Genomic DNA, 21,635 nt, shown 5'->3' on the forward strand with positions numbered 1-21,635 from the left:
TTTTACTTTAACAGATTATTTTTACATTGTTGTATTGCTACTTTTACTGGAGGAAAGGATCTGAGAAATCAGCTTCTTTTCTACCAGCTACAACATTAAAATACATATCAATGTATTGATAATATCAATCCAATTACATTGTACAAATAATAATATAGAGTTCTAAAAGAGTTTATTCTACGTAATTTGTACTTTTGCTGTTGACAGCTTTGCTATATTTGATGATAATACATCTGTATTCTGTACTTTTACTTAGGTAATATTTTGAAGGCATGATTTTTACTATTTTTTTTTTATATTTCTACATTGAGCTTTTGCTATGTTTATTTAAATGAGTATTTGACCATGAAAACCAGATAAAAGTATCATTGGGCTAAATCTCATGGAGGCTAAAGTGCATACAGAAACCCAGGAATATTGTTTGTGTTAATACACTGTCAGGTCCCACCCTGTAGACGACCATGTGCATATGTAACTGTAGACTGTATTTATTGTCTTTTTCTACCTTATACAGCTGTACACAGAGGAAAAGACACGCTCCTCCACGACCTTGGTGCTGCATAGAACAACACAAGAAGCTACACAAAGCCAACTAAGGCTACACACACCTACACAAGACTACATGAATAGCACATATGCAACCAAAAAAAAATAGTTTAAACTGTTTAAATAATTAAAAACTGCTGTAAATGTAAACATAAGCCGATGCGCAAACAGTGGAATGTAAACTACATGTAGAGGCATCTCTAAATCACTTCCTCTCCATAAGGCTTAAAGAGTGGGTTCATTAACAACAATTTCTCTCAGGCTGAGATGCCAGTAGCTGGGATTTGGCCTGTACTGGCTTTACATGGTGGTGTGAGTCAGGAGACTCTGGAGGTCTCTGGAGATTTTTTGGAAATTAAGGTTGATTTTAATTAGCTGTTCCACAGCAGCAGTGTGATATGGATCTTTGCCGACAGCGAAACCGGAAAATCATATAACCTGATTCATCACTGATCGTCAAGGTCAGCCCAGCGGTGTGGAACAGACTGCGGTGTCCCTGGCAGGACTCCATCAGCCTCACCATTTACGTTGTTGGACTTTCTGTGTGTGCCGTCAATAAAGTCACATTTTTCTACGAAGACCCAGTTACACGAGCCAGCTGTCCTCCCACAGCCTGAAAGTTCAGCAGCAACATCAACCCTGAGGGTGGCAGCTGGCAGACAGAGCAGACACTGTACACAGACAGTGAACAATATGACCTGTTTGGAGATCAAATCACAGATTTGCTGATAATGGTGGTGCGATTTTACACCTATTTCAATATATTTACACTGTTTCAAGCAAAGGGTGAGAAATGTTGTTGTCTCGTATGAGATGATTTAAGATAGATTTAAGGACTCCATGTGAGAGCAGATGACTTTTGGTGAACTTGATGTTGTGTGAGAGTCCTACAGGCAGCTCGGTTCACTGCAGCTGGGTGGTTATGAAATGAAGAGGTCGCTCTCTGGTGGTGATGTTGTGAAGTGCAAACCAGAGATCAAGAAAAGATTTAACTGGCACGGAGGGATGATTCATGTGTGCATGCTACGGGGAGAGATCATTACTGGTCACCAGATATTCATATAAATATTTGTCAGTCTTAATTAAACCATCATCAAACTGTCACTGATGAATCAGCCCTCCATTACGAGATCTGCTTCTAAAATGAGAGTGAGAAGGATAATAATAAATGAAATACATAGCTGAGGTGTCTTTCCTTTACAATGCGTGCATATTATCATAGAGTGCTGTTATGTAAAAGTCATCATTAGGAGGTTATGGTTTTGTGATGGCCTCACCAGCAGTCTGAAATATTTGGTTTCACTCACCCTCACTTTAATGTCACCTCTTCACTCATTGAGGTTTACATTCAAGTATAGGCAACTTTCCCAAAATGAAACAACCAGCACAGTTGGCATACATAAGACGTGCACAAGTGTAGTTTATCTGCTTCATTTTGTATTGTCAACACTTCTTTAAGTGGCATTAATGGCATTTTCTTTCTTTTGAAGTGGCATGCATGTCAAAGATGTGGCTCAGCTCCACCACAGTCCATTTCCAGGTGCACTCCTGCCCAAGGGGAAAGTTGTATTAAGCCTTTTACGCCTCCAGGGGGAGCTGTGTGAAATCTGATGAATTGCCTCAAATGATGTCACTTGGATCATTTGGACAGTTTTGTTTGTGTAATTTGCAGTTCAATTCCAGTTTGATTCTAGCTTGTAGTTTGAAGTTATTTTTCTATTTTTGTGGCTCTGGAATATTTAGATACCTTTTACCGATTTTGAGTTATTCCAGGTTGCATGTTAAGAGCTCACTGATATCAGTAGCTGTTTCATATTTGTAATGAGTTTCTTATGGATTGTGTGTTATCTTTGATGTGTTTTAAGACTAGGGGATTTTCATATATAATTGTGAAGTGACTACATGACTGTTTAACAAGTTTTCCCTTCGTGGTTAATAAAGATTAAATTAGATTCTTGTTACTGTTATCATACTCCTTACTGCTTCCTTATTACCGTCGTTACCATCATCATCTTCATCATCATGGGGATAAACAAACAATAAAAACACCAGTTTCATCTAGTGAGGCAAGATATCACAGGAGAACAGGAAACAGGTTCACCAAGAAAATGAATGTTGTTGTTGTTGTTGTTCCCAGTGGTCACCAGTAAAGGTCAGAGAGGATCACTGATAATACCTCTCCTCATGCATCAAAGCATGACCTGCCAGAATGCTCTGACTGTGCCAGTGGAGCTGGTGTGAAATGATTGAGGAGACATGTGAACTTCATTTTCTCAGGTGAACAAACATAGGCAGATAAAACTAATGCACAAATGCATACAACAATCATAACCACATAATAAAAGCAAGTGCAGCATCAGAGACAATCACAGGTATCACAGGTAGATACAGTCATGTCAATCAGCCGGTGGGGTGAGACATTCAAGTGTTAAAATCCTCTGTAATTCATTTCAAATTTAAGGTGCAAAGTACTGGATGGCAGTCTTCCAAGTTCATTATTTACTTCATTATTGAGGGGTAACTAGAGTTAAACAGGCCTGAGAAGTGATGTACTGAGGCAGCTTCTGCAGGAGACCTTTAGCAAACGATCACTTCTTGTTGCTCTTGACAACCAGCCTTCATATATTACACAGTGATGAGATATTTTAAGTCATTTTAAGGTAAAGCGAGCAGCCTGAGATGTGACTCGTAGAGGCTTGTTTTCTTGGACTTGTATTTGAAGAATGTAATGACTCCAACAACCTACTGACCTGCTTATAGAGCCTGTAGAATATAACACTTGTACAATCAGATGTTTGCTGCTGTTAACTCAACATTTCGGTTGGCTAACTGTTGGTATGTGCCCGCAGGGGATTCACACTCAGTCCCAATATGACAACTTGACGGGAAAAGAAAAGATTTCATTTGATTTGACTCATTTGTCTGCAATTAAACAAATGTTTACGTTCTCTCTGTGGATGGTAAATTTTTATAGGCAGTGATGAAGTTTGTGCCCTTTAGACAGAGCGAGCATTTAAAACGAAATTATTCTTTCTTCATTTCAAAAACCTCAGACTTCAGATGTGGCCGCGATGCTCTGCTGGTGAGGAATCATCTTGATCTCCTGCAGCCATCATCACAAGTTCTAAGTTCAAAAAATGCAGCAACCTCTTTGAACTTGACTGACAGGTGTAGGAGGAGGAGTTACCTCGATCGGTTTTTCTGCTGGGACCAACACAACGTATAGCCACATTTTAGAAAAGAACATTAGTCAATAAATATGAAGCCAGCAATTTCATAGAAATCTAGTGGAGTCAAAAGTATAATATTTGTCTTTCAAATTGTGAGGACTAAAAGTCACAAGTTTCTCAAAAAAAGATTATACTGAAGTAATGTACAGATACTCCAAAAATGTACTTATGTACAGTACTCAAGTAAATGTACTTTGTTCCTGTCCACCGCTGTCAGGGAGTTTCACCTTGACTGAGCCTGAGCTGGGTCAGGAACCACTGCTGCTGTGGGCCTGTGCAGCACACTGAGACACTGTCTGCAATGTTTTATTTATTTCATAAGGACAGGCATATCGCATGAACAGCACGCTGCTGATGAATCTTTTTTCAGCAGCACTGAGTCACAACCTGGCAGCCCGCTCTGTTTTGTTACACACCGATTAGACCTGAGGTTGATGGAAAACATCAAACCTTTTGCAGGTGTCAAATATGATACATGCAGCCTTAAACACACACACACACACACACACACACACACACACATTAGGTTTTCATCACTTTAGGGGACATTACATAGACTTACATTCATTTCCTGGAGACCCTAACTATAACCATAACCACCACTTGCCGAACCCTGACCCTGACCCAAATCTAACCTTAGCCAAACCTTTATGTCCCCACAACATGAGTAATATCGGGACACACACACACACACACACAGGGAGCAAATAAGAAACAACACTACATCTTCACTGCCTGCAGGTGGCACAAATTGCAAAACTACAGCAGCTATAGATCCTCTCTGTCACTTCATATAGATGGTGCAAGTGCAGCTCAAGAAAAATACGATTGTAACCTGGTCACTGACTCTGTGCTCTTGTTAAAGGAGAACTCCAGCAACTTTAAACATCAACGTTTAGTTGGGTGCAGTTGTTGAGGAGCACTGCTATATATTTGAAACAAGTTGCATGAAGTGTTTTGTGGCTCCAGAGGGAGCTGTGTGATTTCTGCTAGAGGCTAGCAACTGAGATTACATTACATTAGCCACTCCCATAATACACACAACAAGACAAGTGTCTTATATATGTAGACTATCATTCTACAACATTTCACCACATGGGAGAGCTCAGACTCATGTGTGTGAGGCTGTGTAAGACTCACTCATAGCAGGATTGCATCATGTGCAGTACATGTCACATACTGTAAAACATCACACAAATGCTGAACAATAACTTGAATTGGCAGTGTTACATCTGCTTTCAAATGCTGATATCTGAATGGTTCTTAAAAAGCCGACGTGGCTCTATTGACGGCAGCATCAGTTTTTTTTGGTTGGTCGACCCACCTGTAGGTTTAGAACACAAGTACAAATATCTAGACAAACACTGGATGATTCGAATCAAATTTGGCACAGACAGTCATGGTGCACTGAAAGTGTATTCAAATGACTTTGGCATTTGAATACACTGACTTTTCCTCTAGCCATCTTTTTGGGTGGACTGCCATGAAATTTGGGAAGAGATTCATGTCCTCCACAGGATGAATAAACTCTTTTTATTTGGTGCCATCATAAATTACAATTTATAATTAGTCCAAAACTTTAGTTTATAACTTCTCATCAGCCTCAGCTGTACTTTGTCAGGTGTTCAGTGCCGATTAGCAAATGTTAGCATGCTAACCCGCTAAATTAAGAACCAGTATTAGTAGTAAGATTTTCATAGGCTCTGAATTCATGTTAGACATGTTTTCAATGAGAGTGCACAGCCGGAAAACCAGAGACTGGGTTTGAGTGCAGTGTGGTCACCACGCTCACAGTGAGGCGATTGTTCAGTTAGGTCATGTCCTCGATGAGTGGAGCATCATGAAATGAGTGAGCATTATAAAACTGCATAAACAACAGTTTATTAGCAGGATTTACGTGAATGAAGCAGGATTCTGTCTGACATGGAACTCATCCAACCATCCAACGTTTACCCCACATATGACACAGTGTGGCTCTCAGCAGGCAGAGCTGATTTCTCGTTCCAGTGAGTGTTCAGTGATTATATCTTCTTCCTCATCTGTTGAGATTCTGTGTGTGTGTGTGTGTGTGTGTGTGTGTGTGTGTGTGTTGCTTTTTTATCTATTGACCCATGAGGGCTTTCAGTGCTAACAATATGATTCACCTGAAACTGCACCAGGAAACCACCAAGGCACACACTGTTAAGAGAAAGACAGCTGCATGAACTGGCTGTCAGTATAATCACTGATGTGTTATAGGCCACAGAAAGCAAACCTGACAATTTATTTGTATGAAACTATTGCTCAATGTTACTTTAACTCCACCATGCTCCACCTACTGAGCCACACACTGATCTGTGTCCTGAATTGTCCCGGTCTGCCGCTGAGGGAGCGTCCACATTGGCTTTATTGTCTTCTGACACTCTCGGCTGTGACTCCAAGCATGTGTTCTGTGGGTGAGGGACAGAGGGGCAGGGAGAGGAGCATCCACACGGCTGCACATGGAGCTCAGCTTTAATGTCTTTATTTGGCAAACTGTGTGAAACTTTACGATGTGGTGACAACAGTGTGACAAGTGATGTATGTGGAAATTACCATATGGCTTAAGTACTGTGAGTCAACCAGCCACAACACAGCATGAGTCAAACTGCTGATTTGTGGCTTTTATGCAACAAAAAAAGAAGTGGGTAAAATTTCATCCAACAGAAAAAGTAGGAAATCTACTTTCAGAAAATGTGTATCATCTATTTGTCTAAATGACCGCTGATGAATCCTGAGGACTGGAAGACATGGAAGTATGTCATGAAGCTTAATGTGGGAGACTGCAAGTCAAGCTTTGACCACAACTCTGTCGACGGTATTTTTCCTGCATTCTTTGAGAAGCAGGGGCGTGCTCAGGCTGGTTGTGAACGTGCTCTAACTTTGTTATCAATGAGGAAGTAGCTGTGACAGGTCCAGCAGAGCCAGCGAAGGTGTGGCCTCACAAGTTCAGCAACACAGCATGCAGGTAGACCCCATAAAGCTCGATCAGAGCACCGATCTGGTCTGTTACAGTGACTGTCTGCACTTGGACAATGACGACAACACTCCTATTGTGGGTCCTCATCCTAAATGCCTCGCTCAAGCCCTCAGGTAAGTCACCGGATACTGCTGCCTCCATTCAACTCAGTGGCTAATTAATAACTAAAGCCTAGCTTTATCTAAAGCACTTCACCTTGTGGGTTTCTGCTCCAGGGCAATAAGTAAAAAGTGCTGTAAAACAGCTGACCAAATCTGATATGATATATTGTAGCGTAGATAAAATGAATGTGGGTGTTCTTTAAAGACTTTAGACACTTTACACATGTGATTTCCATCAGTGTGAGCACTTACACTGACTGATATCTGTTTCTACCTATAAACAGGTTTGATCTACTGACTGAGATAACCATGTTTACAGTGATAATAGAACGTTTTGTGACAACATGTACACTGGACTTAATGTATTTGCTTATGCAGCATATGATTAGAAAGCGAATGTTCAAACAGAGAGACTGTGGACCTTTATCCTGCTCTGAAACAACATAATTGCTGTTGTTATATCGTAAGCACGCTCTTTACCATCTGATAATGCCTCGTAAGCCAAGCAAAATGAGTGGGACTTACTGAAACACATTGCTGATGTGACACACTTTTCAGAGCTGACAACACAGTCAACACCCTCTCTGGTGCTACTGCGTACCTGGCCGACAGGTGACCGTGACTCAGAATGGCTTAGTCATTTCCTTTACGAGCCTGTTTCGGTGACTGGGAAGTGCCACCTTTGGCTAAAAGGTTTCTTTACGTTGATGAGACAACGTCCGGTGAAGCTGAGGTGGAAGATGCCCACAAATTTAGATAGAACATTTCCAAATGTCAAAATGAGGAACTGATGAAATGTACAGAGAGCACAAAAATGGAGTAGGACTTGTTTCCCTACAGTGTTATTGATTTGGCAAGTAGGAGACAGTTGAAAATGAAGTTGCAACTGAGAGATCTCATTGACAAGTTTCACAATTACAGTGAAATAAAACTGTCATCATGGGAAACGCAATTTAAATGACTATAAAGATGCAGGTTTGGTTTCAGAATGAGACACAAAGAAAAAAGAAATTTGGACATACTCTATCAATATTCCTTCCTCAGCATTTTTTCTGACTAAGAAAAATGATCAAATCAGTATTCTTGCTGTATTCATAGTTACCATTACATCAATCTAGCACATAAGAAATGATGATGATTCATTGTATTTCCATATAAATGAGAGTATAACAAAAAAATGTAAAAAGTAAAAATTCTCTGTTGATTTCTGCTGTATTGTTAATCCAACTTAAACTGATGTCGTTTCATTGACAGAGACGATAACGTTGCATCTCATCTTTGTCACGAGGAACTCCGTGCTTTGCTCCCTTTGATTCATGTTGTATTCAAACATCTATTTGACTTTGAGTGAAAATACAGATTCATTTTTCCTTTCATCCAAGAAACACGCTGAGCAAGCGGTAAAGGTTTTGACTCTCTCAATAACGGGTGCACATATTCCTTTCAGGCTGTTTACAGCCCCAACCACCTTCACCAACAAGGCAGAGCAGCCTGTGTGTAATCTAACAGGTGACGTCCAGAAAATCTGCACATTACACTGCTCTGAGTGCACTGCAGGGTGATGACTGACAGGTGACTCAGTGAATATCAATATTTTTATCACGACCTCCTATCGTCTGGCCTATAGTGACAGAGCAGTAAGAGAACAATGATCAAAGAGATCCTGGTTGGAAAATCAATGAGAAAGTATAAAAGTAACAAGGGAAGAAAGAGGATCTTGAGAAGTGAGGGGGCATGTCCCTCCCTGTCCCTCCATCCGCAGTTCATTATATGACAAAGACACAGACTTTTTCCTGCTCACAAAGCCCTCTGTGTTCCTGCTTACAGGGCTATCAGAGGGTCCCTTCACTGATAATATGTTGCCATGACATAGCTTCAGGTACTGTGTTGATACTCTTTTCACTCCATATTAATGTGTCATGGGTTGGTAAACAAAGCCAATAGAAAATCCTATAATTACTGTACAGGTTGGTTGCCCAAGTGTTGGAGCTGCAGCCAGAAACGCCAGCGGGCATGCAGACAACTTTGCACTAATCTGCCTGATTTTATTTCTAATTTGCTATGAAGGGTGATAAATGAAGAGTTTCTCTGCAGCTAGCTTTCATCTAAAGGATCCAGACTGTGAATCAGTTTGCTAAGTTCTTGTATTTTTATTTTTATTTTGTTTTTTTTGTTTTTTCTTTTTTAAAGTAAGCTTATATCTTTGGGATTTCAGACTGTTTCATAGTTTTTCTGTCTTTCATGCATAAGCCATACGCTGGCGTACAGTTTCTCAAACTGTAGGGGTCATTCTGTATGTAGATGGGGTCTACAGTGTCTCTGGATAAATGGACTAGAACCCAAAAGCAGGACACAGAGAGCTATCAATGTCAAAAGAAAGTTAACTATGTTTTCACTTTGTGAAAAATGCAGGAAAGGAGTCAAAACCAGGACATCAAGAGTCCACAAACTGTATGTCAGTGTTGGTTTTGCTCAACTTCGACAATCTTTCTCTAACCTTTTCTATGTGGTTCTTCTTTTAAACAGATGTTTCCTGTGATTGGAAGGCAATACCAAACAATGTGTTTTTTGTTTCGAGCATATTCTTTCTCATGCTAAGTAACACGATGCGTGTTGTATCTCCACAGAAAGCCATAGTCATGAGTTTGAAGAGGCGAAGGACTATGAAGTGGTTCGACCTGTCAGACTTCACACGGTCCGAAAAAGACACGCTGAGGTACATTTTTCTCTTTTTCTAATTTCAGTGTCAGTTTCAAACAGCAGCTTTTGCATTCACAGACAGGCTATGAACATAAGGAGGAATTACTAAAAAAAGAACCTTTCTTCACTACAGAATTTCAGGCCAGAGACTCTCAAGTATGCAATGACGGTGGGAGGAAGAGACATTGAAATGCAACTTGAAAAAAATAAGTAAGTATTTTCTTATTTCTCTGAAGGTATTTCTGTCCTAAGTATTAGGCACAAAAAGACAAATACATGATGGAAATATAACTAATTTTCAAGGTAATCAGTGTTCAAGAATTTCTAAAAGCCTGATCACTTGTTGAGGAGGAACAGTCAGCTGTCACTCAGAGGAGACATGAATGAAAAACTGGTTTACTGTACCTTGATGCCTGATACCTGAAAGCAGGTGTTATCATGGTAACGCATCGAGTTAATGTTTAAAGAAATGTTTGAGTGTAATTTCCTGGTTTCACCTCTTTTTTCAACACAACGTGTGGCTGTTCCCCAATATTATGACATGTCTCATATTACACATGCAAATAAAAGTTGAACTCTGTTAACTTCAGTAAGAACATTTGACGTGTTTCCACACATCCACAAAACGATCAAATAAATCACAGACCAGTCGATGTGTATTACAATACAGACTTTATGTGACATGGTATGACATGAAAACCATTTATTTTCATTTCATCATCAGTGAATTACTCAGCAAAGACTACACTGAGACATACTACCGAGAAGACGACACTCAAGTTACCACAACTCCTGATGACATTGTAAGTGTTTGCTTTTGTCAACAAGTTTCAGTTCTCCATACAGGAGAAGACATGACCCACCTCAGACTACACGCAGCGTCTGAAACACATTTGAATGGTTTCAAAATGATTCTAACGCTACGTTTACACGTAGCCGGCTATTTCATAAACGGACATTTCACCCTCTCCGTTTTCAAAAATAACATCGTGCACACGTGTCTGTTTTCAGAAAACTTGTCGTTTACAATAACCCGTACCGTCGACACTGGCGGTGACGCTGACTGGCCTCCGAGCACTCATTCGTCTCTGCTCCTCGATATAATAGAGCAGCTGTCTTTGCAAATGTAAACATACGAAAAGGGTTTGCACCAACATGAATGCAACTGCTGCTCTGAATGCATCCATGATCACCATAGCCAAATGAAAACGTAAACATAGGTCCACTTTTGGCGCAGGTGCAAGTTCTGCCGTATGATGTGACTTCGGCTACCTAAAACTCTGTTTTTCTTTGTTTTTCTCTGTTTACACGCAAACGTGCAACCGAAGTTTTCCAAAATCTCCACTCTGGCCGGAGTTTTTAGAATGCATCAGAGGCAAATTCTCCGTTTGCGTGTAAACGAAGGGCACAAAGGGAAATGTCTCTGTTTTTCAAAATATCCGTGTATGTGTAAACAGGGCTTAGGACTCCATTTCAGTCTTTGACTGTTCAACAATTATATGCTAGATAGAAATAAACAGATTCAAAGGATGCTTTTTCTCATTTGATAAGCTGGTCATCATCTTCATGTCTTTATCAGGATCACTGCTACTATCATGGGAGGATTGTGAATGACAGTGAATCATCTGTGAGCATCAGCACTTGTGATGGACTCAGGTGAGCCCTCAAACCATCCTCACTTGAACTTTACTGTCATTAAAGGTTCCTGAAATCACTCCCATATGGGATCTCGTATTCACTTTACAGTTTTTCAAGTTGTTTTGAGGATTAAGATAATAGGGTTCTTGAGACCAATATTCACTCCCGTTTCAGCCCTGTTGTGGTCTCCACCAACTCCTGAGGGAAATATCTGGCACTTAAGATGCAAAATGCTCACCTGTCATCACCAGGCTAATTGTCATTAGGTGCTGGACAGGTAGTGGAAATGACAGTGGTGGCAGTCAACAAAAACAATGAATCTGAAGGACGCAAAACCAAAACTATGAGCTAAAAGACACAGTAGGCCTAAAACGCTCCATAGAGTCAGTAATAAATCTCTGCAGGTTCATCACTATGAGCAGCCCCCTTCACTACAAGTAGTCTTGCAATCTAGTACAAACAGGTTGATAGTTAGCCTAGCTGATATTCCAAATGAAAATTCACCATAATACTGTGGCTACAATAAGCGAGCTAACAAGCCTACTGACCGCCTCAGATCATATATCACAAATATCCAAATGAAAAGGAGAAGATTCCGACTTTAAGTGTCGCATTTTCCATGTACTGAATTGTATGTTTGACAGGTAGCTCAGCTCAGTAAGGTGTGAGTCAACAAGTGGGTTTATTTCTGCCTCAATGTAATGTCTGTAGAATGAAAATACTAACTGGCATGATCTTGGTTTAGGGGTTACTTCAGAACATCTGCCCAGAGGTACCTGATTGAGCCCCTGTCTGGTGGCGATGGGGGGGATCATGCTGTGACAACTTTTAATGAGAAGAACTCCACACCTGCGGTGTGTGGCGTCACCAACACCAGCTGGAGTACCGACTTTGAACCCCCAACAAGCCGCAGCCGCTCCAGATCAGGGGTAAGACCGCTGCTGTCACAACATCGTGCACACATTAGGTTATGTGGCTATCTGGTGTTCAGTGTGCCATCACATAAACAAAACAACACATCATTCACTCCAGTGTGTTCGATAAGGACAAATCTGGCAGCTTGAAAGCTTAATGTGCTTTATGTGCTCTATTCTTTTGTCCTCCAGGGTATATCCATTGTCCAGCAACAGAAATACATCGAGCTCTTCCTTGTTGCTGATAACCGTGAGGTAAGATGCACATGGAAAATTTCAGTGAAACCAGAAAGCTTAGAAAAAATGAAACAATTTCCAGCTAATCTTAGTCAGCTGCTTTTTGGTGAGTGACAGGACCAGACTTGACTTGTGTGGTGCAGCAACTCGAGTCATGTTGGGCTATTTTTGCCAAGAATCACATACTGTCTAGTTATTTGGGTAATATTCAGGGTATCATCATAAGTCACGTGGATGTGATTAGTTTATTATGAATCGACTGCTGAGAAATAGGATGTGACTGACTGCTGTAGCGTGACTTCATGATGTTTCAGTACGTGAAGCTGAAGCGAGATCAGACCGAGCTGAGAAAGAGGATTTTTGAAGTTGTCAACTTTGTCAACATGGTGAGTCAGTGAATTTCTATTCCTGGGCAAATTCCATGACAGTTTGAGTGTCATAATAATGTTCAGTGTCTGGATTATATCCGTTCTGTTACAGCCGTATTGTTCCTTCTCTTGTGATGTCTGTATTTGCAGTGATTGCAGTGTTTCCACATAATTTGTTCTGCTTTTCTGTCCGGAGTGAACAATGTAGATGTCATGGTTTGTTTCTGGTGCTGCTTGCAGGCATACAAGCCCCTTAGGACCTTCATTGCTTTGGTGGGGTTGGAGATCTGGTCCAATCGGGACTTGATCTCTGTGACCCCTCCAGCTGGGGCCAACCTGGATGCTTTCATGAATTGGAGAAACTCTGAGCTGATTAAAAGGAAGAAGCATGACAATGCACATCTCATCAGGTATGAACAGTCTGTATCAATAGAACCAAATAATCTCTAGTTAAGTCATTCAAATGATACGAAGAAATAAAATATCTCTTAAAATTACATTTTCAGTCTGTTGGTCCTCACATACTGATTCCCGCTCTCTTTTTTTCTCCCACTCACTGTTGTTCTTGGGCTAGTTGGCCCTGTCTCAGCTTATTCTTCGTCCTACATAGGAGGAAGTTGCGAGTTCTGGTTTAGGTCTTAAAACTGCACCATCAGTGATGTATGATTTCACAAGTTTAACCACATCAGTGCATCAGTTCTTGATGAACTGGAAGTTTCCACATCGTGCTTGTGGGGCTTGCATGCATTTTCAACACTAGATTTGATGTCGCAAATAATGTTTGAATGTGTTTCAAAGTCAAATTTCAGTCTGTATAGCAACGGTTCCACAAAGGAACACGTCAGTCCGGTTGTGTCAGACGTCTTTATTTGTCGATTGAATTTGAATGTCAGATCCGGAGAGCATTAACAGAAGCAGCTAAACATCGGTCTGTATCACTCCAGCCGTGAGGAGGAGGTGTGTCAGCTGTGTCTCAATGAACTGATCATGTGTTTGGATGTTCAGCTCAAAACCTAAACTGTTCAAAAGCTGCTGATGCCACAGAAAACTCTCCTCCCCACAACAAACATTCAAAAGAAAACATTTTAGAACATGCTTCATTTGTTCAAGTTCACTTTCACCCATTAAAATGAAAAAGGCCTCATGACCCTCACGAAGCGTCAGTGACCCCTAGTAGAGGACAGGACCCCCACGCTGGGAACCAGTGGTTTAGAGTATAAATGGAGAACTGTGTGGGTGGATGAACAGATGCGGTTTTGTCACAATGTCCGTCTAAGTGTTTCTCCTATTGTCCTTGTCTTTCAGTGGAATTGACTTTGAAGGAGCAACCGTGGGACTGGCTTTCATTGGGACTCTTTGCTCAGGACACTCTGTTGGAGTGGTACAGGTAAGCTCTTCATGTGAGACACACAGACCACCAAAAATCATGTCCCTCTACAATCCATGCTCTGATAACAGGGGATGTTCTTGTGTGTTGAAATGACAGTTGAGTTATTCATCTGTAGGTGTCAAAGTTATAAAGTGACTTAACATTTTTGCATTAGCTCAAATCTCCCAACATGAGATTTTAGACACACATTTTAAACTTTTCTTCCAGCTTTCTTCATGAGGTCATCATTTGAATTTGTCCACTACTTTGATTTATGATCAAATACCTGCAAAAACAGACATTCATTCCAGCCTCAGTTGTGCTTTGTGGTTACTCTAAATAGCAAATGTTAGCATGCTAACAAAGTATAATGCATGGCAAACACTAAAGATCAGCATATTAGTGTCATTGTTAGTCTTTAGCTCAAAGCAACATTGAGTACAGCCTCACAGAACCAATATTGTAGCTTTAGACTTGTTTATCCTACATGTAATTGTAAAATCAAATCAAATCAAATCAAACTTTATTTATATAGCACTTTTCATACATAATGCAACACAAAGTGCTTTACAAGAGTTAAAAACAATATAAATAAAAACAGAACAACACCAAAAACCCAACCCTCCCACCCTCCATATGTACTAACACACACCCTCAACTAAATGTATACACACACACACACACACACACACACAGACATTCTCACCACAGACAGTAGCAGGGGTAACGAGACAAAGGCAGACAAAATCTCAGTAACTGCAAAAACTGAAGCGGATCTGTGTCTCGGTAAGTGAATGTGACGCTCCCTGCCTCTGCATGTTTATTTTACAATCAGAAAACAGTCAAAACTCCATTCATTAACATGTCATTATTTTGCCAGCCAAGCTCTCTTATAACCAATAAGTAATCAAAATCCCAACCTTCTGCTGTTTCTTGAAAGAGGAAGTAATACATTTTTTGGCCACGTCTAGACTCTGTCATGGGAATATAGAGCTCTTTCTTACCACATACGAAAAGCCTAAACATGATAGTGGTCAGGAAATCAAGAAACAGGAAGCTGGAGGGAAATGTTTTTATCACCAGTTGGCAGGCAAAAACTGGTGCAAGCTTGCTTTCAATGACTGTAAAAAGCTGAAAAAAGGGCCTAAATTTAAAGAGTTCTGCTCATATAATTGGAGGTTTGTCATCTCTCAGGATCACAATGACCGAGCCATTGCAGTTGGAGCAACACTGGCTCATGAGATGGGCCATAACCTGGGCATGAACCACGATGACTCCAGTGCTTGTGCTTGTTCTGGGGATAGCTGCATCATGGCTGCAGCACTCAGGTAAGAAAAGCTGTTAAAAAGACTCAATCAAAAGGTGTATCTTAAATGTGCAAGCTGGACTGATACTGATTTGTTGAAACAAGAGGACACTTCCTGCTCAATAATCTTGAAAATGACGTCACTACTCACCCCAAAACATTTTCTGAGAGGATCTGTCGAAAGGCGAAATGAAGAGGAAGCTGACAAGGCGTCGGAGCATTCCAAAAACTTTCTTTTTTTTTAATTGTAGTTCATAGATGTGATGTTGGAGTTAACGCGGTTGTCGTTTATTCCCTCAGCTGGGATGTCCCTCGGACTTTCAGTAGCTGCAGCAGCAACAACTACGAGAACTACCTGACAAGCCGCAGCCCCAGCTGCTTGCTGGATGTACCAGACTACAACAGTGTGGTGGCTCCTTCAGTCTGCGGGAATGGATTTCTGGAGAAAGGAGAGCAGTGTGACTGCGGCTCCGTGGAGGTAAATGAAGCAAACGAGCACTCATCAAAGACTAATTACACCTTGTAATATTCCACTGATTCCTCAGGAGGAGACTTACTCTCCAACTTGACCCTCCTCTGCAAGGTCAAAGTGCAGAAGAAGAAAAAGACACGCCTGACTCAGTATCTGCCTCTTGGTCATTGCTTTTTAAGCGTCAGACTCAACGCCTTGGTTTCTTTGTCTGATCTTGACTCTCTTTGTTTTGGTGCCCAGGGGTAATAGGATAATTAGGCTGTCTGGCATGCAGCAGAACAATTATTTGTATCTTCTTCAAAGTGAATGCAAGCAGATACAGATGCAGTAACACAGTGAACTCATATGAAATCTCTAAACTCTTTGGTAAGGAAAGTATTGCTGTCTAAGAGCCTCGACATCCTTGAAACAGAACATTTTTTTTCATTAGGCTGCTATTCAGTTGACCTCAGCTAGCCACTGACTGCGCACAGCATATACTGTATGGCACTGAAATCATCTTCATTGTGTTTTACTGTACAGAAATATAATGACAATGAAGTTGGACTGAATTGAATGACACAGAACGCACCAGAAAGCAGCTTTTAACTTGTAATGTTCATTGAGAAACTCAGTGTTCAGAAGTTTAAAGTTCCAGTGAGAGTCACGCAGAGCTGAGAATATGTTCAGACCTGTTTCTTTCCTCTGCTGGTATTCAGCAGACACACAAACTCATCTGTGTTTTTTCCAGGATTTCCAGGGATGGTAATGCACCACTGTCCTTACCTTATATCATATGTTTTTTTCATGTGCGTTTTCATGTTTTCAAAAAGGAAATGAATAAAATGAAAGCATGCAGCTGAAAATAAATCTAGAACAACTTTCCTGAGGGGAACACAACATGAGGAAGTTTAACACGACATAATAAAGAGAAGGATGAACAATAAACATTAGGATTAGCAGCTTCATTACCTCTATGATGTCTTTACAGGAGTGCACCAACCCATGCTGCAATGCCACCACCTGCACCCTGAGAGAAGGAGCACAGTGTGGCGAAGGCGAATGCTGTGAAGACTGCAAGGTGAGTAAATCTGAAAAAAGAAATGCTGTCGTACTGCTGCAATGACTTAAGTTAGCTTTGTGCAAATGCTGCTGTCTTCCCATTAAATCTTCCTTCATGGTTTACTATAGAAGCCCAGAGGGGACTTCATTAAAATGGTAATGCACACTTGATGTGGTTATTTGATCTGCTAGAGTCATCTAGTGGACAATTAAGGTATTACAAATGACAACTGAATTTGCTTCTTGAGTCGAGCAGTTAATCGTTAGAAATGAAAAACGTTTGAATTTTTAAAGTAAGGCTTGACACAGTTGCTACAATGAGGCAGTTTGATAGTGCTTTGCAGAGCAGTACACTTGTAAACATTAAGTAATCTCTGCCATGATAAGTAATCTGATGGAACATGCTGTCCACACAGATCTCACCTCGGTCCAAGGAGTGCCGCAGGGCCCAGGATGAGTGCGATCTGGCTGAATACTGTGATGGGAAGAGCACCACCTGTCCTGAGGATATGTTTGCTGTGAATGGCATCCCATGTGATGGAGGCCTGGGGTACTGCTACAATGGCCAGTGTCCACAGAGGCCAAACCAGTGTGTCAAGATGTATGGAGCAAGTGAGTATACATGGGTTTTTTTGTTTTATTTTACACAGCTTGAAAAGAAAGCCACCCTGCTGTCTAAAAAGACCCCAAACACAGATAAAGGGTTCTATTCTGACATAATCCTCTCCTGACATCAGGTGCTATCGAGGCCCGTCCATCCTGCTATGATCACAACACCCGAGGCACATACTATGCCTTCTGCAAGCGTCCCTCAAACGACCGGTTCATCCCCTGCCAGCGAGAGTGAGTCTCAGCAACATGCACTGCAGCAGCATAGTCTGCAATGGACCTTATTAGTATTCTTGGTAGAATAAATGTTCTTGAAGTGCTGTATTTGCACAATACGTTGGAATATTGACTGTGAAGTGAATGTGAGCATATCTCTGGACCTTTTCTTTACAGAGACAAGTTTTGTGGGAAGCTGTTCTGCCACAATGGTAAAGATAACCCAAACTACGGCCGCATGGTCAGGGTCAGTGACTGCAAGGCAGCGTTCTTTGAAGACTACACCAAAGACTATGGTCAGGTGGACACTGGGACTAAATGTGGGGATGGAAAGGTAATAGGCTGCGGTTTCTATTTAGTTGTTTTGTTTACAGTCACTCATTCTGAAAATGTGTTTTGTGTTCATGATTGCAGTCACTTCAACATCCACCTGTTGAGCTGAATGTCGAATGTTGCAGCACTAACTCTACAATGTGTTTGTCACTGACATGTTTTTTTTCAAGGTGTGCAGCCAGAATGAGTGTGTGACTCTCGAGACAGCTTACAGAAACACAAACTGCTCAGCAAAATGCCCAGGCCATGCTGTAAGTACATGCCAACACTGCTCAGAGTTTACTTTAGCTTTTTGGTTATTTAGGTTACAAATGTATTACACTGAAGGATTCAAAGTACTTAAAGCCCAAATGGTCTTTTGAATAGAACTCACAAAAAAACAAAAAAAAACAAACAAAAAAAAACACAAACAATGAACAGTAAAATTAGATTTTCTCAATAAAGAAAAACACATTAAATTGAGGAAAACAGAAAACAGAAAAAACAATAATAATATGTGCTGACAGTAAAACAAAAAGGAAGTCCATATGTCATACAAAAGCTAAAAAAGACACAATTAAGATACCTGTCTGGTGTTATATCTGAGGATTACCGAATTTGTTGACCCTGTCAGATAAAAAAATGCAGGTTAAATACGTATGCATTTATATTGGAAACAGAAAGAAGAGCAGATCTGAGCGTTTGATCTTTTGTGTTCCTCAGGTGTGCAATCACAAGAGTGAGTGTCAGTGTGAGCCTGGTTGGATGCCTCCTGGCTGCAGCTCAAAGGATGGAGCCTTTAACATCATTTCTCCTGGTAAGGCCTCCCTGAAGTTGTTCATTAGCATACACAGCATATTAAAAAATGTTTACTCTCTGCACAGCTAATATTGAATTTGTATCACTGGCGTTGCACAGCTGCACCCAAACAAATCTGACGTGTGTTCCATTTCTGCAGGAGCAACTATTGCCATCGTGCTGACAGTGATACTAGTGGTTTTAGGTATCGTTGCTGGTGTGGTTGGGTTCATCTGGAAGAAACGACAAAGTCCCATGTTGCCAATGTAAGTCATCACCACTATGTTACCTTAAACTCGTCTTTGAAGCGTTGAGAGCCAGCAGATTAAATCTCTCTTTATATAACAGCACACACACCCAAAGGAAGCAGCCAGCAGTGGACCAGTCTGCTCACCGCCTAAACATGAGGCCAGCCCCTAGTCAACCCATGGCAGTGCGACAGGTAATGGGTTGGAATATAAAGTATTACAGGTATTGAATTGAGATATATCTTGTCAACTCATTTCCTGACAACACTTCAAATTTTAGGTTGGAAGGCCAAAGCCAAAAGGAGCTCCACCTCCACCACCACCCGCAGGGAACAGACCTAAACCGGTGGGCCAGAACTACATAGCTGCACGTCAGGTAAATGTGCCCATCAACAGCTGGCTCTTCACGTGTTTGTCCTCTCTATTAAAGCTGCAGACGAAATGCACAGATGACATCCTAAGTTTTGCATTTCTCCTGTGGGCAAAATCTCTTATCTGTGTGGATGGCCAGACTGTCCAAAAATTATATTTTTGTACACCCGAAGAGGTTAAAGCAAGAAAGCGAGTTAGTGTATTCTAGAGAATGTCGACAATTCCTTAAAATTTAGTCAATTAATCATGCTTTTGGTTTGTCCTGTAGGCTCTGAGGCCAGTACTTCCACCAAAGGTCTGATGTCTGACCCAGTGTCAGGAAGCCTGCAGAGCTTCACCTTTATCCACTGTCCCCAACCAGAGGCTGCTGGCAATCCTGCCACCACTGTCCCCTCTGCAGATCTTTTCCACTACCGTGCTGTCAGAGGCACGATGCAGTGTTTGTAGCAGTGATGTGTGGAGCGCAGGAGGGACAAACTGGACTTTAAACTGTTACTTGCATGCTATGCACGGAGGATGTGTGATTACAGGGATGAACTTTTAGTTTTTTAAGGCACTTTTTAATACTTTAAGGTTAGGGCTAGTACAACCAGACGCAGCTCTGGCCCTGAATGTGAGCCATATCTTTTTGTACATGTTGTGTTGTTCAGTCCATAAAGATGGATTCAATGTCAAATAGTATGCAGTGACTGCAGTGACTGCAAAAAAATGTGATTTTCTAAAATTTCGTGGGTTAGAAATACCACCTTAAAGATTTCAGACTAACACAAACACTGATTATTATACTCTAGAAAGGCCGGTCAGTTACATTTATATGCAGTATGTTACACAAAGACCATGACAGAATCCAGAGTTAAGACAAATATATATGTTGTCTGCTGCAGGTTCGAGATCACAGTACTTTCCTTTCATTTACAATCAGCACACTGTTTGATATCTAACCAAAACATCTGACAGTTCGTACTGCATTATTATCACTAATTTGGTTGATGTAAATAGAATTTTGCCACACACACTTCTCATTTTGTTGCTTGTTTCAAGTGAGTTCACTAAGTGAACAGGTACAGGATGTAAATAACATTTAGTGAGCTCAATATCCAGGTTTCACGTTCAGTACTGAGCAAGAAGATGTTTTTTTATGTTGCATGCCATAAAATAGCAGCGTACATGCTGCAGCATTGCTAACCAAAACTGGTAATTAGTGAACAGTGAGGACACCTGATGTAATCTTAAGGTCAGAAGGCCTTTGACTGAATTATTGCTCCTCTTTATTTTGACAGCTTGCCCTTGTGCAAGGCATTAAGTCCAGACTCTTCTAATGGAATTCAGTTTTATTTATATAACATATAACAGAAGTCTTCTCGAATAGAAATGTGACTAATAATAATAACAGAAGCCATGTTAGTAAGACGTGTTAATGGAACACGAATGCAAACAGATGGAGAGGAGAGAGAGGCTTGGTGCATCATGGGAAGTCCTACAGCAGTCTACACCTGTAGCACCATAACTAGGAACTGGTCCAAGGCAAGCCTGAGCCAGCCCTTAAACATAGAGAGGGTGTCTGTCCCCGGACTAAGACTGGAACATGGTTCCACAGGAGAGGAGCTTGATAACTAAAGGCTCTGGGTCCCATTCTGCTTTTGGAGACTTTAGGAACCATACGTTAGTCTGCATTCTGAGAACACAGTGTTCTAGTTGGGAAATGAGGTACTATGAGCTCTGTAAGATATGATGGTGCCTGACAGCTTCAAAGCTTGAAGCTTTGTAGGTAAGGTTTGCATATTCTATCCTGGATTTTACAGAGAAACAGTGCAGAGAGGCTAATACAGGAGAGACATGGTCTCTTCTCCTAGGTTTTGTCTGAATGCTGATCCAGTGTTCTGGATTCTTTAGCAACTTATTGGGGCAGACTGAGAAGGGACTGCAATAATCCAGTTTGGGAGCACCAGGATGACTATGTGTCACTGAAAAAGTTTTAAAACAGAAATGCTTCATGTAAATTCATAAAGGAAATAAACCCTTTGTACAAAAGCATTATGTGCAAATATATATATGTATTTAAATTGCATATTTGTAAGAATATGAAAGCTGCAGCAATATTTATGATTTTGTTTGTTTTGTTTTGTCTTGTCTTCTTGGGGGCAGCGGAACAACCTGTAA

General features: G+C 40.9%; 1 protein-coding gene across 2 annotated transcripts; it reads left to right on the forward strand.

Annotated features, from left to right (window-relative positions):
* Window positions 1-6,763: 6,763 nt before the first annotated feature.
* On the forward strand, window positions 6,764-21,571 carry adam28 (ADAM metallopeptidase domain 28). Of its 2 annotated transcripts, XM_076729904.1 has the most exons (23): window positions 6,780-6,887; window positions 8,703-8,754; window positions 9,503-9,591; window positions 9,709-9,785; window positions 10,300-10,378; window positions 11,155-11,231; window positions 11,959-12,142; window positions 12,320-12,382; window positions 12,679-12,750; window positions 12,973-13,142; window positions 14,038-14,119; window positions 15,296-15,429; window positions 15,708-15,885; window positions 16,850-16,939; window positions 17,337-17,532; window positions 17,658-17,763; window positions 17,923-18,079; window positions 18,249-18,329; window positions 18,781-18,874; window positions 19,016-19,121; window positions 19,204-19,297; window positions 19,384-19,479; window positions 19,744-19,898. In XM_076729904.1, exons 1-23 carry the CDS (start codon window positions 6,867-6,869, stop codon window positions 19,774-19,776), a joined length of 2,331 nt encoding a protein of 776 aa, XP_076586019.1. In that variant the 5' UTR covers window positions 6,780-6,866; the 3' UTR covers window positions 19,777-19,898. The 2 variants fall into 2 exon arrangements, with proteins under 2 accessions (XP_076586020.1, XP_076586019.1); XM_076729905.1 differs by lacking the exon at window positions 8,703-8,754 and having other exon boundaries at window positions 6,764-6,887; window positions 19,744-21,571.
* The last annotated feature ends 64 nt before the right edge of the window (window positions 21,572-21,635 follow it).

The sequence above is a fragment of the Chaetodon auriga genome, chromosome 5 (assembly GCF_051107435.1).
Source record: "Chaetodon auriga isolate fChaAug3 chromosome 5, fChaAug3.hap1, whole genome shotgun sequence".
Lineage (NCBI taxonomy): Eukaryota > Metazoa > Chordata > Actinopteri > Chaetodontiformes > Chaetodontidae > Chaetodon > Chaetodon auriga.

Coding starts and splice junctions, on each gene's coding strand:
- adam28 (XM_076729904.1), top strand. CDS start 6,867: ATGCCTCGCTCAAGCCCTCAG. Junction 10,379..11,154: donor CCACAACTCCTGATGACATT/GTAAGTGTTTGC, acceptor TGTCTTTATCAG/GATCACTGCTACTATCATGG. Junction 17,764..17,922: donor TTCATCCCCTGCCAGCGAGA/GTGAGTCTCAGC, acceptor TTTTCTTTACAG/AGACAAGTTTTGTGGGAAGC.